This window comes from Brassica napus, chromosome A9, assembly GCF_020379485.1.
Source record: "Brassica napus cultivar Da-Ae chromosome A9, Da-Ae, whole genome shotgun sequence".
NCBI lineage: Eukaryota > Viridiplantae > Streptophyta > Magnoliopsida > Brassicales > Brassicaceae > Brassica > Brassica napus.
The window spans coordinates 5,414,351-5,427,115 of record NC_063442.1 but is presented as its reverse complement, the minus strand read 5'-3'; the positions used below and the strand labels follow the sequence as shown (position 1 = coordinate 5,427,115).

The 12,765-nt window shown below is 38.7% G+C and overlaps 3 protein-coding genes, 1 long non-coding RNA gene and 1 pseudogene across 5 annotated transcripts; 1 reads left to right on the top strand and 4 right to left on the bottom strand.

Moving 5' to 3' along the window:
• Positions 1-329: 329 nt before the first annotated feature.
• Positions 330-2,801, bottom strand: LOC106364168 (annotated as a pseudogene).
• Positions 2,802-2,991: 190 nt separating this feature from the next.
• On the bottom strand, positions 2,992-4,905 carry LOC106366303 (tRNA-dihydrouridine(16/17) synthase [NAD(P)(+)]-like). The gene is made up of 3 exons (XM_013805894.3): positions 4,463-4,905; positions 4,290-4,396; positions 2,992-3,836 (listed from the first exon to the last, which is right to left on the bottom strand). Exons 1-3 carry the CDS (start codon positions 4,760-4,762, stop codon positions 3,119-3,121), a joined length of 1,125 nt encoding a protein of 374 aa, XP_013661348.1. The 5' UTR covers positions 4,763-4,905; the 3' UTR covers positions 2,992-3,118.
• A 150-nt stretch (positions 4,906-5,055) lies between these two features.
• Positions 5,056-7,143, top strand: LOC106366305. The gene is made up of 2 exons (XR_001273622.3): positions 5,056-6,794; positions 6,873-7,143. It is a non-coding gene; the product is annotated as an uncharacterized LOC106366305 (long non-coding RNA).
• Positions 7,144-7,178: 35 nt separating this feature from the next.
• Positions 7,179-8,960, bottom strand: LOC106366304 (F-box protein SKIP2). The gene has a single exon (XM_048739531.1). It carries the CDS (start codon positions 8,921-8,923, stop codon positions 7,349-7,351), a length of 1,575 nt encoding a protein of 524 aa, XP_048595488.1. The 5' UTR covers positions 8,924-8,960; the 3' UTR covers positions 7,179-7,348.
• A 729-nt stretch (positions 8,961-9,689) lies between these two features.
• Positions 9,690-11,892, bottom strand: LOC106366308 (microtubule-associated protein RP/EB family member 1C). 2 transcript variants are annotated; one of them, XM_048739530.1, is made up of 7 exons: positions 11,698-11,892; positions 11,456-11,605; positions 11,124-11,279; positions 10,934-11,040; positions 10,409-10,643; positions 10,217-10,330; positions 9,690-10,128 (listed from the first exon to the last, which is right to left on the bottom strand). In XM_048739530.1, the coding sequence occupies exons 2-7, from the start codon at positions 11,561-11,563 to the stop codon at positions 9,868-9,870; spliced, it is 981 nt and encodes a 326-aa protein (XP_048595487.1). In that variant the 5' UTR covers positions 11,564-11,605; positions 11,698-11,892; the 3' UTR covers positions 9,690-9,867. The 2 variants fall into 2 exon arrangements, with proteins under 2 accessions (XP_048595487.1, XP_013661352.1); XM_013805898.3 differs by lacking the exon at positions 11,698-11,892 and having other exon boundaries at positions 11,456-11,663.
• Positions 11,893-12,765: the final 873 nt, after the last annotated feature.

The window sequence follows — 12,765 nt, the reverse complement described above, 5'->3', positions numbered from 1 at the left end:
AAAAAAAAGTTAGGAGTATACGTGAGACCAATATAAATTCTCATATGTCAACTTTTCTTACGATTTTTCGTGGAAATTTCAGTTTTGCAATATATGTTGGAACTAGTCGTATATATTCTGAAATGTCGTATTTAATCCCAAAGTTTGACAATTAAAAGTTTCCCAAAAAAAAGTTTGACAATTAGAAAAATGTTGTGTCAAATCAAATACGTCTCAACTTTTGGCTCAGATTTTTGATTATTTAAAACATAAAACAAAAAGTTTAGGGGATCAAATTAACACAAATCTCAAAGAAGAAACTCTGTCCCCGTTCTCAGCACAACTCAAACAACCCAAGCAGAACAATAACATTAAGCAATTATTTGACTGTTACAGTGCAATTTTTCATCAGAAAAGCTATTGTAACTACATTTTTCCTTTTTAAAATAAAAAAAACCATGATATTTTTGTGTTGACATGCGTGTGCGTGGAAGTGATTCAACCCCATGAGTAATTTTCTCTTCTTCCACAAGCTCATCATATTCTTGAAATTATGTATAGCAGGGCCTAAAAGTTAGATATTGAATCATAAGCTTATAATCTAGTAACCTCTAACAAGTGCCAAAAATCGATCTGGAATCATCAGCTTCGTTCTTGGTCCTAATCTGTTGAGCAGATTCAGATGCATCAAACTAGGCATGGCTTCTTCTTCTATCCACAATGAATCTAATCTTACTCTGAACAATGCAAGCTTCCTCAGCCGAGCAAAACCTTGTGCACTGATAGGAGGAGATAGACCTTAAAGTCTGGAAGTTAACCACATCTCCTATTAGTAATTCTCCAATGAATCTTCCCATGAGGTGCCTTGGTGATGTGAGCTTACGTAGATCAGTCATTCCCTCAAACCGGTTGCCTGATGCATCTAGTGTCTGTAGAAACTGTAAGTTGGAGATCAGAGATGGTAAATGTCTAAGACCAGTATCAGCTACACCAAGATACCTCAAGTGTATTAACTCGCATATCACATCTGGTAAACTCATAAAGGGGATGTATCCTTCACAGTCAAACAGAAGCCCTCTGAGATTAAGCACTCTAAGTAGCTTCAGTTTCAAGTTTGTGGTCTTAACATAACTTCCCAGCATTACCTTGTGCTCTCCGAAGAACAAGAAGGACCACATCCGTTTGTTCACACGTCTGTCACACAAGTAGTTGTTGTCCATAAGATGGTGGACGCTCCCATCCCTCAAGTTGTAGAGCTTCCTAGCAAGAGCAGTCTTCCCGAGACCTCCCATGCCAAATATCGAGATGATATATCGCTCACCCTCATCATCAAGAAGCTTTGCCAAAAGAAACTTAACATCATCTTCAAAACCAACTACTAGCTCTTCATGATCAACAGGTCGAGCACATCGAAGCTGCCTCACCCTCCAACTTGTTACCTCTTTGAATCTTCTTCCTATGCCGTAAGCATGACGCTTGCGAGTGATATCAAGAAGTCTTCTCTTGAGGGATCTGATATCGTCATCAAACCTTTCCTCTGTGATCTTTCTTTGAATTTTAGAAAATAAGTGTCCAAAACATCTTCTACATCATAAGCTATATCTAAAACCATTTTAGTCCACTCTTTTGAGACCTCATCTTCTCTTTCTCGTGCTTTCAACATCCCTGAGATAACAGTGGATGCAAGTCAACTCCGTCTTCAGCTCTTCAAGATCATCCCTGACTGTCATCAGCATCGACGCTTGTTTGATGAGATAGTCACCCATCTTTCCGACAACGTACCCCGTGATCGCATCAACCATCTCAAATCGAATTGAAAGATCTCAAAATAAGATATGTTTTGTTTCCTTGGTCGTGTCAACCTTACTAGCTATGAAGACGACTTTGTGGATGTTTGCAGCCATTGGCACTTGATCAAATTTTATTGCCTCCTAATATTCTATGACCCACTATCTCCTGCTGGTAATTTTATAAGATAGCGCACCAAGCCGACATGATATAGTACCAATATTATAGATTCTCATTTGTCAACTACTAGAAAGGTAAAGCGCGGATTATACTTTAATCAAATATTATAAAATTTTCTTCTCAAAAATTAATACCACTAAGTATTAAGAAGCTCAACGTTGTCCCTCACTTGCACTTAAAACTTTAAACAATGGAGTTAAAAGGATGAAGAAAATTATCAGCATAACTCAACAACACAATCAAAACATTTAACATTAAACAATTATTTGAAAGAACAAATCCTTGAAGATAAAAATGGCAAAGCCTAAAGTGAGTTGCACGAACTTACTTCTCATTAACCTTAATACTCAGCTCTTACCAAAACCTAACTTCACTCCTACACCGTATGATGAACCTTGTCCCATTCTCCTATACACTGCGGTTGGGTTCCCTTTCACGTCCTTGGAGCTTCTCAATTCGTTCCCATGCTCAGCAAATGCATACACATGCGTGTTCTTCACAGGTACTCTAATCTCAGCACCAAGCTGCAATCCATGTAACAAAAAAAAAAAGGAAATCAGACTTATGTAAGCTTGCCAAAATATACCTGAGGATTCAAGAAGTTGCTAGTGGTGACTGAACCCATGAGAGACCTGTTAAGACCCACCTGGCTGGAATGAAGCCTGATGCATATATAAACAACAGCAAAGCAAAATCAATTACAATTGTTATTAAAACCAATCAAATTCGTAATTATTCCAGTAAGGAACCAGAGTGGGAGCTCCTCCAGGTCCAGGAACTACACTCCATGACTTGTGTTCGAGCTCTTTCAGTTTGATCTCAACAATAATGGCCCCTTCGTTTTTCTCATTTTAGCGTGGATTCACCTCAATGATGGAGAACAACCCTCCTGAGTTGATATTCCTCAGAGCTTTTTCTCCCAGCTTCAATCAATTAAATTTCACCCAAAAAACATATGTACTTGGAGGTACTTTTCACTTAAAAACCACTAAAACATAGTTTTTTTTTAAACAACTATTCTTTTAATGAACTTAGCAAATGATAAATCATACAAAATATCTTTATAACTTAAAAGTAGTGACAGTTTTACTTCAAAAAGTATTTAGACATATTGATACAACATAAAAATCCCAATAAATCAATAACGTATAAATTAAACTCTCTAAACCCTTTATGGAGACTGTGGAGTATCTATCTTCCTTTTCTTGTAGAGTGGAACTCGTCCCCCAAGCTCTTTAAGCTGATCCACAAGACCGTACAGAAACTCAAACGTCAATATGTTTTGAGCATTAAACTCCTCCCTAACCTGTGGGTGCACCCTAAACCAATCTCCCAGCATCTTATGCACGTGAGACCGAATCATCCTCCATGGAACCGGATGCTTCTCACATAACTTCAAATACTCAACAACTAAATCTCCCTGATCTAATCCTCCATCCACGTATCCCTCTTCTTTAGCCCACTCAGCTGTTCTAAACCCAGCAAAGGCCGCAGGGTTCTCAAGAAGCGTCTCAGCGGAAAGAACGCCTTCAACACCCGTCTCTCTGATGCACTCATCCACATCTTCAACGCATCTCACATTCCCATTCGCTAAAACAGGGATCCTCAGAGCTTCTCTCACCTCCTTGATGGCTCCCCAATCAGCTCTAAACTTCTTCCCGTCTTTCTCATCTCTCGTCCGGCCGTGAACCGCTAGTAATGAGCAGCCGGCTTCTTCTAGCATCTTGGCGTAGTTGAGTGTATCTTGAAGGTTAGGGAAAATACGGATCTTGCAGGAGACGGGAACAGTTAGGTTCTGAGCTAACTTCTTAACGAGTGACTTCACCAAAGGAAGGTTATCCATCAGGAATGCACCATAGTTCCCTCGCTTCGCAATCCGTTGAGGACACCTAAAATCAAAAAGGTCTTACTCAGTAGCCCAAAGTTCAAACTACTCAAATGAACATTCACTTCATTATCAAAGTACTAACAAAACTTAATAAAAATCCCATCTTTATTGAACATTGTGGCACCCAAATCACTGAACTAAAGTACTAACACCTCACTAAACTCTTTATCTTTTACAGAATCTCCAAACCCAAATCATTGAATATAACTTAATTATCAGAACTAAGTACTAACAGTAGTGATGCTATCAGAACTAACAAAACTTAATAAAAATCCCATCTTTATTGAACATTGTGGCACCCAAATCACTGAACTAAACTACTAACACTCACTCAACTCTTTATCTTTTCCAGAATCTCCGAACCCAAATCATTGAATATAACTTAATTATCAGAACTAAGTCACTAATGCATAAAAATCGTATCTTTATTGAAGAATTAGAGACTTGTGGTTACCCTAAGTTGATATCAACATAATCGCAGTAAGGTTGGACTCTCTTTGCAGCTTCCAAGAGCGTATCAGGATCATTAGCACAGAACTGAACAAACAATGGCCTGTCCTCCTACACACAACAACGAATTAAAAAAAAACTGATATATTTTTTAAAAAAATTGAATCATTATTATACCTTGCAAGTGGTGAACTCTTGGTTACGATACTTCTCAGTCTCGGTGAAGACTCTGGAATGAAGCATCGGTGTGTAAGCAGCTTGAGCTCCGTATTTCTGGCAGAGCAATCGGAACGGAAGCTCCGAGTTATCCACCATTGGAGCAACGATGTACTTGGGTTTACCTAGCTTCTTCCAGTGTGCCCATGCTTGCTCCACCCTCGTATCGATGCTCAAGCTCTCCGGCTGCTGCTGCTGCTGCTCCGAGGAGAGGAGATCGTCTTGCGATGGATCAGGGTTCGGATCCGGATTCTGGGTCATTGTTCGATTTTAGGGTGCGAAAAGAAAGGAGAGAGTAGAGATTGGATAGATTAGGGTTTCGTGAGCTGACGAGTCACGACGGGAGACGAAAACATCGCCGCCGCCATATACTAGGTGTCGAAGCGAATCGCTTAAAACTTGTGGTTTTATTTTATTTTACTAAAAAACGTATTTTTTTTTTCTGCCACTTTTTGGGCCGTATTGGGCTTTTATTGGCATTTGGATTTATAATTAATCCATCTATATTCATGACATGTCCTACGAATGATAAATGTTTTATTATTACATGGCCATGGTGTCATGGTTGTAAGAAGACAGTAAACTCGAAATAATCAATTTGTAAGGCCATGATTAACCTGGTTCTTAGGATGCAGTTTTTAGTTTCGACTAAGAACCGTTTTGTAGTTTGAACTATCTCTTAGATAAAAAATATAAGAGTCAGTGTTAAAAAAAATCAAATTAAAAGTCTGGATTAATACTGCTCTAAAAAGAAACCCCAATAGCGGTCTTATTTGGATTTGTTTTTCAGCTTAGTCCGACTGTCTTTTCCGGTAGTGGATTTTGTTATCTTTCGTCTTTACTCGTTAATTAAGTGATTCGATCTTAGTGAAGTGCCAATTCCTGAATGTGTTTTGGGTTGATCTTTTTCTTTGTTCAGTTATCCATATTAATTCTTTGATGTCCTACGCTGAGCAAAGCTTATTGGTTATGATTGGAAATTAAAAAGAGAATATTTTGACTATTCTGATTTTAGGGTAAGTAGAATTGTAATTTCTATCTATGAAATGTTCTGATGAATGTCTTGGTTAATAATGAGTTGGCGTTAATCTTAACGCTGCAATTATCTGGTGGAGGAAAGTCCATTTCTCAAACTATCCGAAGACCTAGCAACGGCGACTAATAGTGATACCCAACATGTCTTGATGGAGTTTCAGTGTTGTAGTAACACGTATTGCTACGTGTAACTCTTTTTATGTTCTTTATACATGTGTTAGACTATAATATCATGCAAAAACTGTATCACTGTCGACAAAAAAAAAACAATCTAAAAGAAGAAACAGTAAATTAAATAACTTTTTATTATTATATAGTCGTCTTCCTCATCTTCTCCACTTCCATCACCAATCTATACACCACCAAAGGCGCAAACCAGCTTCTCCAGCTGAAGCCTAGCTCTGTAAAACAACTAACACCATTGGCAACGAAAAACTCCCGATAGATGAGTTATCATCAGTTTTGATGATGAATCAACAAGTGAGGCAAAAAGGCGAAGCTTTGACTTCAATGCCTATCTAAGGTCCTAGTTTTATGCCAAGAAGATTGACTGCACCGCAATGAAAAGCCAAAGTAACTGCTTTTTAAGAGTTTTTTTATTATTTTTCAACAGCTCTACTTTCATGTCACTAGCTGAAGAATTACTGATAGTATACCATAATAATTTTGATATAGGAGTACGTTCAGTTAGGTAAGTTAGTTTGAGCTTGATTCCTCTGAATCCAAGTAAGTTATTCGGATAAAAGGTACCAAACTTATTTGAATGTCACTTGGTACCCGATAAACCATGGAAGACATACTAGTGTAGGAGGCTAATAGAAATAAGCTCGGTACTATCCTAAAAGGCTAAGAAGAATAACGTCGGTATCTTTTATCCGAATAGTTTACTTGGAATCAGTGAATCTATCTCAAATTTACTGAATTTGCTCTTACATCAAAGTCATACTGTTACTACCGGTGTAGAATTCTCTGCAACTAGTGACATGAAAGCCGAGCTGCAGGAAAAAAATAACTATATTCATAAAAAGTTAGTTTTTGCTTTTCATTGTGGTCCTGAACTTAAGTTTCGACATAAAAATATGTGGATGGTAAACCAACATGGGGGTTAAACAGAGCATCAAATTGTTGGATGAGAATGATAGTCCATTGTCTCTGGTCAAGGTTCCTTCTATGGTGGAACCACTTAGAACCTGTGGCCACCGTGTCTTTGCTTTGGTGCCTCCAGGTTGAAGCCAGAGCTTAGCAAGTTCTCACCTGGGTAAGTTCGACTTGCAATTTTATTTTACTTGTATGCAAGCTGGATAATAATTAATAAATTCGCCCTTGGAAATCATAGTGACATCAAAGAGGACACCGTGGCCAGACTTCCTCAGAGCTCCGAGTGGTGAACAAAGAAGCCAAAAGGCTCTCTGGTTAGCCTAGAGGATCACACAGCTTTTGATGGTACAGCACCTCGTTGAAGAAAGATACAAAACGATCACTAAAAGCAAACAATTAATTGTAATCAGTGTACAAATGTATTGTTTCTCCCTTCTTGTGAGGGAGAAGAACTGAAAGTAATTACCATTTTAAGTAACCTCTTAAATAGTAGATCATTTTAATCTGTTCGTTGCAATCTTATAAATACAAACGTCACATAATATGCCCACAAATCAATAGTTAATAAAAGAAAGAAACAAATAAATGTTCTTACATGGAATGACTTTTCTAATCGACAAGGCTTCTTCTTACACACAGTGTGAAACACATCATGAAAGGAGGATTACAAAAGAAGAAGAAAGAAAGCATTTTGACAGTTATCATTATCAAATATCAAGTAGAACTAGTACCATTATCATTATGAGACCATCTCCCGAATGTGCAAGTTATCAAGTTCCTTCCACCAAGAAACCCAAACTTTGATCTAATCATCGCTAATCTACTTCCTCCACCATTACCTGATCCAACCTCCGCCGCACCACCAGCTTGACCCACTCTTGGCTCCCCCACAACAGTCTCAACCTCGCCCTCCGGCGCAACCGTTGCTTCACTCCCATCACCATCCATACACACCACAAGCGTCCTCCTTCGCTCTCTTAGCCATTCTCCAATCTCTCCAGTCACCACTTTACACTTCTTCACCTTCAACTTCACCAGGTTAGGACAACCAACAGCGAGCGCCTCGATCCCAAGATCCGACACCGCACATCCTTTAATACAGAACTTCCTCAACGCACCGCACTTCTTAGCAATACAAGCGATCTCCGTATCCCCTATAGTTCCACTTCCACAAAGCGCTAATCTTTCCAGCTTCTCACAGTTTGAAGCAATGGCTGCTAAACTCATATGCGTCGCATTAACGCCAATCAGCACAAGCTCCTGTAAGTTCAAGCAGTTTTTCGCTACCGCCATCAGACCTTCATCACCGATCCTATTAGTCCTCCAACCATCAATGTGAAGCTTCCTCAGCAGCTTACATCTCTCCGCAACATCAATCAACCCATAGTTAGAGCACTCCGGCGTCTTCACTATATGCAAAGTCTCCACCTTTGAGCATTTAGATACCGCGGAAAGCCCAAAGTCACTAACTTGCAGCCTCTCCAGATGAATCTCACTCAACGAGCTGTCTCCTTCTCCGATCGTTTTAAGAACTTTATCCCAATCGCCAAGACAACGAATAATCTTCAAAGTTTTCAACGTTCTAGTATTAGCAACCAACGGTTCGAACACCTGACCATTCACAAGCTCCTTCAAGCAGACGGATCTAAGAGAAGACGATGAACCAACCAACTCAGGAGCTTCGTGAATCCCTCTGAGTCTCTTCACCGACAACTCCTCAAGAGCCTTGCAATTCTCAAGCATCGCGTTAACTCCTTCCGCTCCAAAGTTACAAGATCCAACGGAGAGCTTCTTCAGATTCCCACAGTTCTTCGCGAACTCCACCATCCCCAGATCCGTGATCTCGCGGCAGCCGCGAAGCTTCACGCGAGTCAGATTCGAGCAACGCACCGAGATCATCACCAGAGCCTCGTCGCTCAAGCTTAAAGACTTCCGATCGCACCGGAGAGCGAGCTTCGTAACCGAATCGAACCGGTCGAACATAGACGGGAGGAACGAGAGGATCTCGTCTCTAGCGTCGAGAGATAACCGGTGGCGGTTCTGACCGTCGACGAATAGCCACCGTTTGCAGACGAGAGAGCATCGCTTGCGATCTCCGGCTCCGAGGTACTGGAACACGTGAGCTAAACATTCACCCGGTAGATCTTCGGTGTAATCACGATCTGTAACCGCACCGCTGTTTTCTAAATCCATCGATTCTCCTCTACCGGAAACAATCACCGGAGAGGTTAGCCTAAGATCTATCTCTCTGGCGGTTGATTCCGCCGTAGACGACGGCGCTTGTCCCATTTTTTTATTTTTTTAATTTTGGGTTGGGTCTTCGGTTTTTGAGGAGTTATATAAAGTAACGGTCCATCGCGTCAAGTAAGGGACCACGTGTCATCATCGCAATCGTCATGCTCCAGCCCAAATCTCACTCTAGTTGATGTCAACCGTTCGATTTAAAGAAGGGGGGGTAATCCTGGTCGTTGATTACTTGGACCTCTTTTTTTTTTTAACTTTTTGTTATTGCTTTTTCTGACTTCTCTTCACGCTCTTCGTTGCAATAATCATGACTTCTCGCGTTCAACGGTCAAACTTCATGTGTTTTCTAGACAGTAGACTTTGTAGGCTGTGAATATTCGTTATTTATAATTTGTCATTCTATTTTGAAAATTTCGAAATGTTGAACAAAATCAGGATTCTCTTACTTTTAACTGTGTTGAAAGAATGTCAAATACGTTGAGCCAGTTTTATACACCGCAGATGAAAGAACTTGAGCATAATGCATATGCCTTATTTCTCAGACTTTTCTATTGATGCATAATGTGCCATGTGTAGTGCATGCTGTACGTCAAAGTAGTCTATTCGCATTAATGGTTTTTTTCAATCTAAAATGGCAGAAATTTAAACTATTAATTTTGTATAAAGTGGAAATAAATGCTAGAGGTCTGATAAGAGCTCAATTGTATAAAGTGGAAATAAATAAAGTGGTTTCTTTAGTTTTGTCTTTGTAATTTTTGCCAAAGATTGATTAGCTAACATGAGTCTTCGGAAACCTTAACAATCAATAAAATATGTCAAAACAGATTATTATTATACCACAACGATTACAAAACATCATATGAATGATGCTTTCTTTTTAAGCACATAGTAATAATAGGTTTATAGTAATAATAGGCTTATATAAAGTAATATAGAATTTTCGAACATAACAGTAACGTTCATAAGAAACAGAGTAGTCGGAAGGAGATTCAGCAGGTCAAAAGAGGAGATGAGCCACTGCATTTGACATCAGAAGAATCAGAGAGGCGCTGTCTTGGGGAGAGTGATGTAATCGCTGCAGCATCCACGTCTTGATTCACTATGAGTTTCCTTTTCTGCGACTCTATTGCACTGTTCCTTCTCTCTTCCGATCCTTCAGCAATAGGGCTTAAGGTCTGTGTCTCTGCTGCTGCTGCTCCAAGGTCTTCTCCATCTGCTGCGTAGAGGATTCTTTTTATGGAACCAACGAGCTGCAGAACACAAACAAAAAGAGTGATGATTAGTAAACATTCTGAAACTTCTTTAGAACGAGGAGGGATTGAGAAGGCTTTTGCTTACAGGCAAGTGTTCTGTGTCTGGATTCTGACAGAGAATCTCTACATCTCGTAGTTTAGAGAAGTAGAAGTCTCTCTCTTTCTCCAAACTGTCTATGTAGAGTTTCAGTTCTGTGATCTGTGTGATAAGGAAAGCGAGTTAGTGAGCTTCTTAAATAAAGACTTTGGTGTAATTCAAGAAATGAGAGACAACTACCTTTTCATCGTAAGCAGCCGCCGCAGCAGCAGGCGCTGGTTTAGTTTGTTTAGACGAGGGAGCTCTTGACGAGTGGTGATTCCCAGCGTTGGAGGATGCTGGTTCGTGCTTACGGGTACCATTCGAAGAGGAAGGTCTAGGTGCAGCTGAAGAAGAAGAACTCTTGCCAGATGCAGCTCTCCTTGTTGCTTCTTTTCCTCCTTTGCAGGCTTCCCTTCTCTCCAGTGCGTGATAGCTAGCGATAAAAATCAAAATACAAGACAGCAGTATCAGAAATGGGTATATGAACTTGTATCAACTATAATGCTAGTAAGTGGAATCCACTAGACTTGGTGGATTCATCTATTCAGGAGAGCCAGCACAAACAATAAGCGAACTTATCTAACCAATGATTCATATAGTTCATTTTGGATTTTGTCAATGAAATGGATTCAGTGTGACGCAATAATCAGAATCATGAAGCTTCCATGGTATTAATACATAAACATGGACAAGGTTAAGGCTCTGATAAGCTGTGGAACTTACTTGTGAAGCTGGCCACCATTAACAGAATCGCAGTACTTCTTCATCCACTGCATGAACTCCAAGTTATCAAGTGGTCTACCTTTAACGAGTTTGCTCACTTCAATATGCTACACACATCCAAAATTCAACAGACAATTCAGTTTGATTGCAAGCTCTATTATACCCTTAAATAAAGGAGATTAAAGAGGACCTTAGTGAGCTTGAGTTTGTTAAACACATCCTGAAGCACCTTGTAGTTCTGAATCATCTCGTACTCACTCTTGGCGTCGAAATTAACCTTGTGCATCGGCACAGTACCAGGGTGAACCGAATCCATGAGCTGGCAGTGAACCGCGCCTGAACAAGCCTGTTAATCAATAGATCCGTATTCAGATCCACAACACAGAGAAGGATTCGAAATCCAAATTCAATTCCAGAACAATAACGCTAACAATAACAAATTCGACGAAGTCCACGGTGGTTGCTACGTAAGATCCGAATTTAAAACTAGGTTTATAGAAGAGAAGAGAAAATTAACTCAACCTCTTCGACTTTGGAGAGATTTAGATGCAGAGCGGAGTTGATCCACGCGAGAATCTCCGTTCTCCCTACGAAATATGCTGAGTCCATTATCCCTATGTTCGCTGCCATCTCCGATTCACTCAGATCCAACTCCTTCCTCTCTCTCTCTCTCTCTCTCTCTCTCTCTCTCTCTCTCTCTCTCTCTCTCTCTCTCTCTCTCTCTCTCTCTCTCTCTCTCTCTCTCTCTCTCTCTCTCTCTCTCTAACGGCTCGTTTCGAGAAGAAAACAAAAGATACAATGAGAAAAGTAAAGAGAGCGGAGATTTAAATTCAAATTGCAAAACCCGAATCGTCGTTACCCGCTCTAGAATATTTCGGATCCGGGTTCTTTTAATGAGTCTTATAACGAAAGCTACATAGGAAAGCCCAATAGCCCAATATGGACCCTTTATTAGATGAAAATAACAATTATCTTGAAAGACATTACAATTTTGCTATCATTGGTTCATGCATTACATTATGGGTTGGTTTAATAAATATTCATATTAAAATAATATATATCTATGTTAATATTATTTAAATTTACTTTTACTTGTATATGATATACGATAGATAAGATTAATTGTTTTGATTTATTTACTTTAAAATAATTGCGAATAAACAAGAGCGATGATTTATATGCGCACGGCAATTTATTACATAATAGTAATTGATTTATTAGTTATTTAATATATAATAATTATTTATTATTTTATAAAAACATAAAATAAGTAATAAATATAAAATATTTATTCTGCTCAAAGCGCGAATCTTAACCTATGTATGTATCTCTTTAATAATTTTAAATCTTAAACATTTTTTAAATCTCAAACCAAAACAAAATAACGAAATGAGAATAAACTCAAAAATCAATATTTATATCGAAGAATAACAAAAATGAAATAACGACACAAAAACGATAAAAATATTGAAGATATTTAGGATTGACACGTGAACGTAAACTTCTCATAACCATAATTAAATTTTAAATTGTTAAATCATGATATAAAACCGAGCTCTCATATTTTTATTGTAACCAAATAGTAGGTCTGAGATTCTTCGGCCTAAACGTTAGGTTTTTATCGATAAATGATTTTTTGATCTAAAATATTTTTAAAATGGGATCAGCTCATCAGTAAACAAATTATATAATTAACAAAAGAAATTAAAAAAAAATATTTAAGGACCAAAAATATTTATTCGATCACTAATATAAATTTTATTTTTCCATACGATATGTTTTAAATAATTTTCATATAAATTTGTCATGCATTTAGACGCAGATCTTAGCTT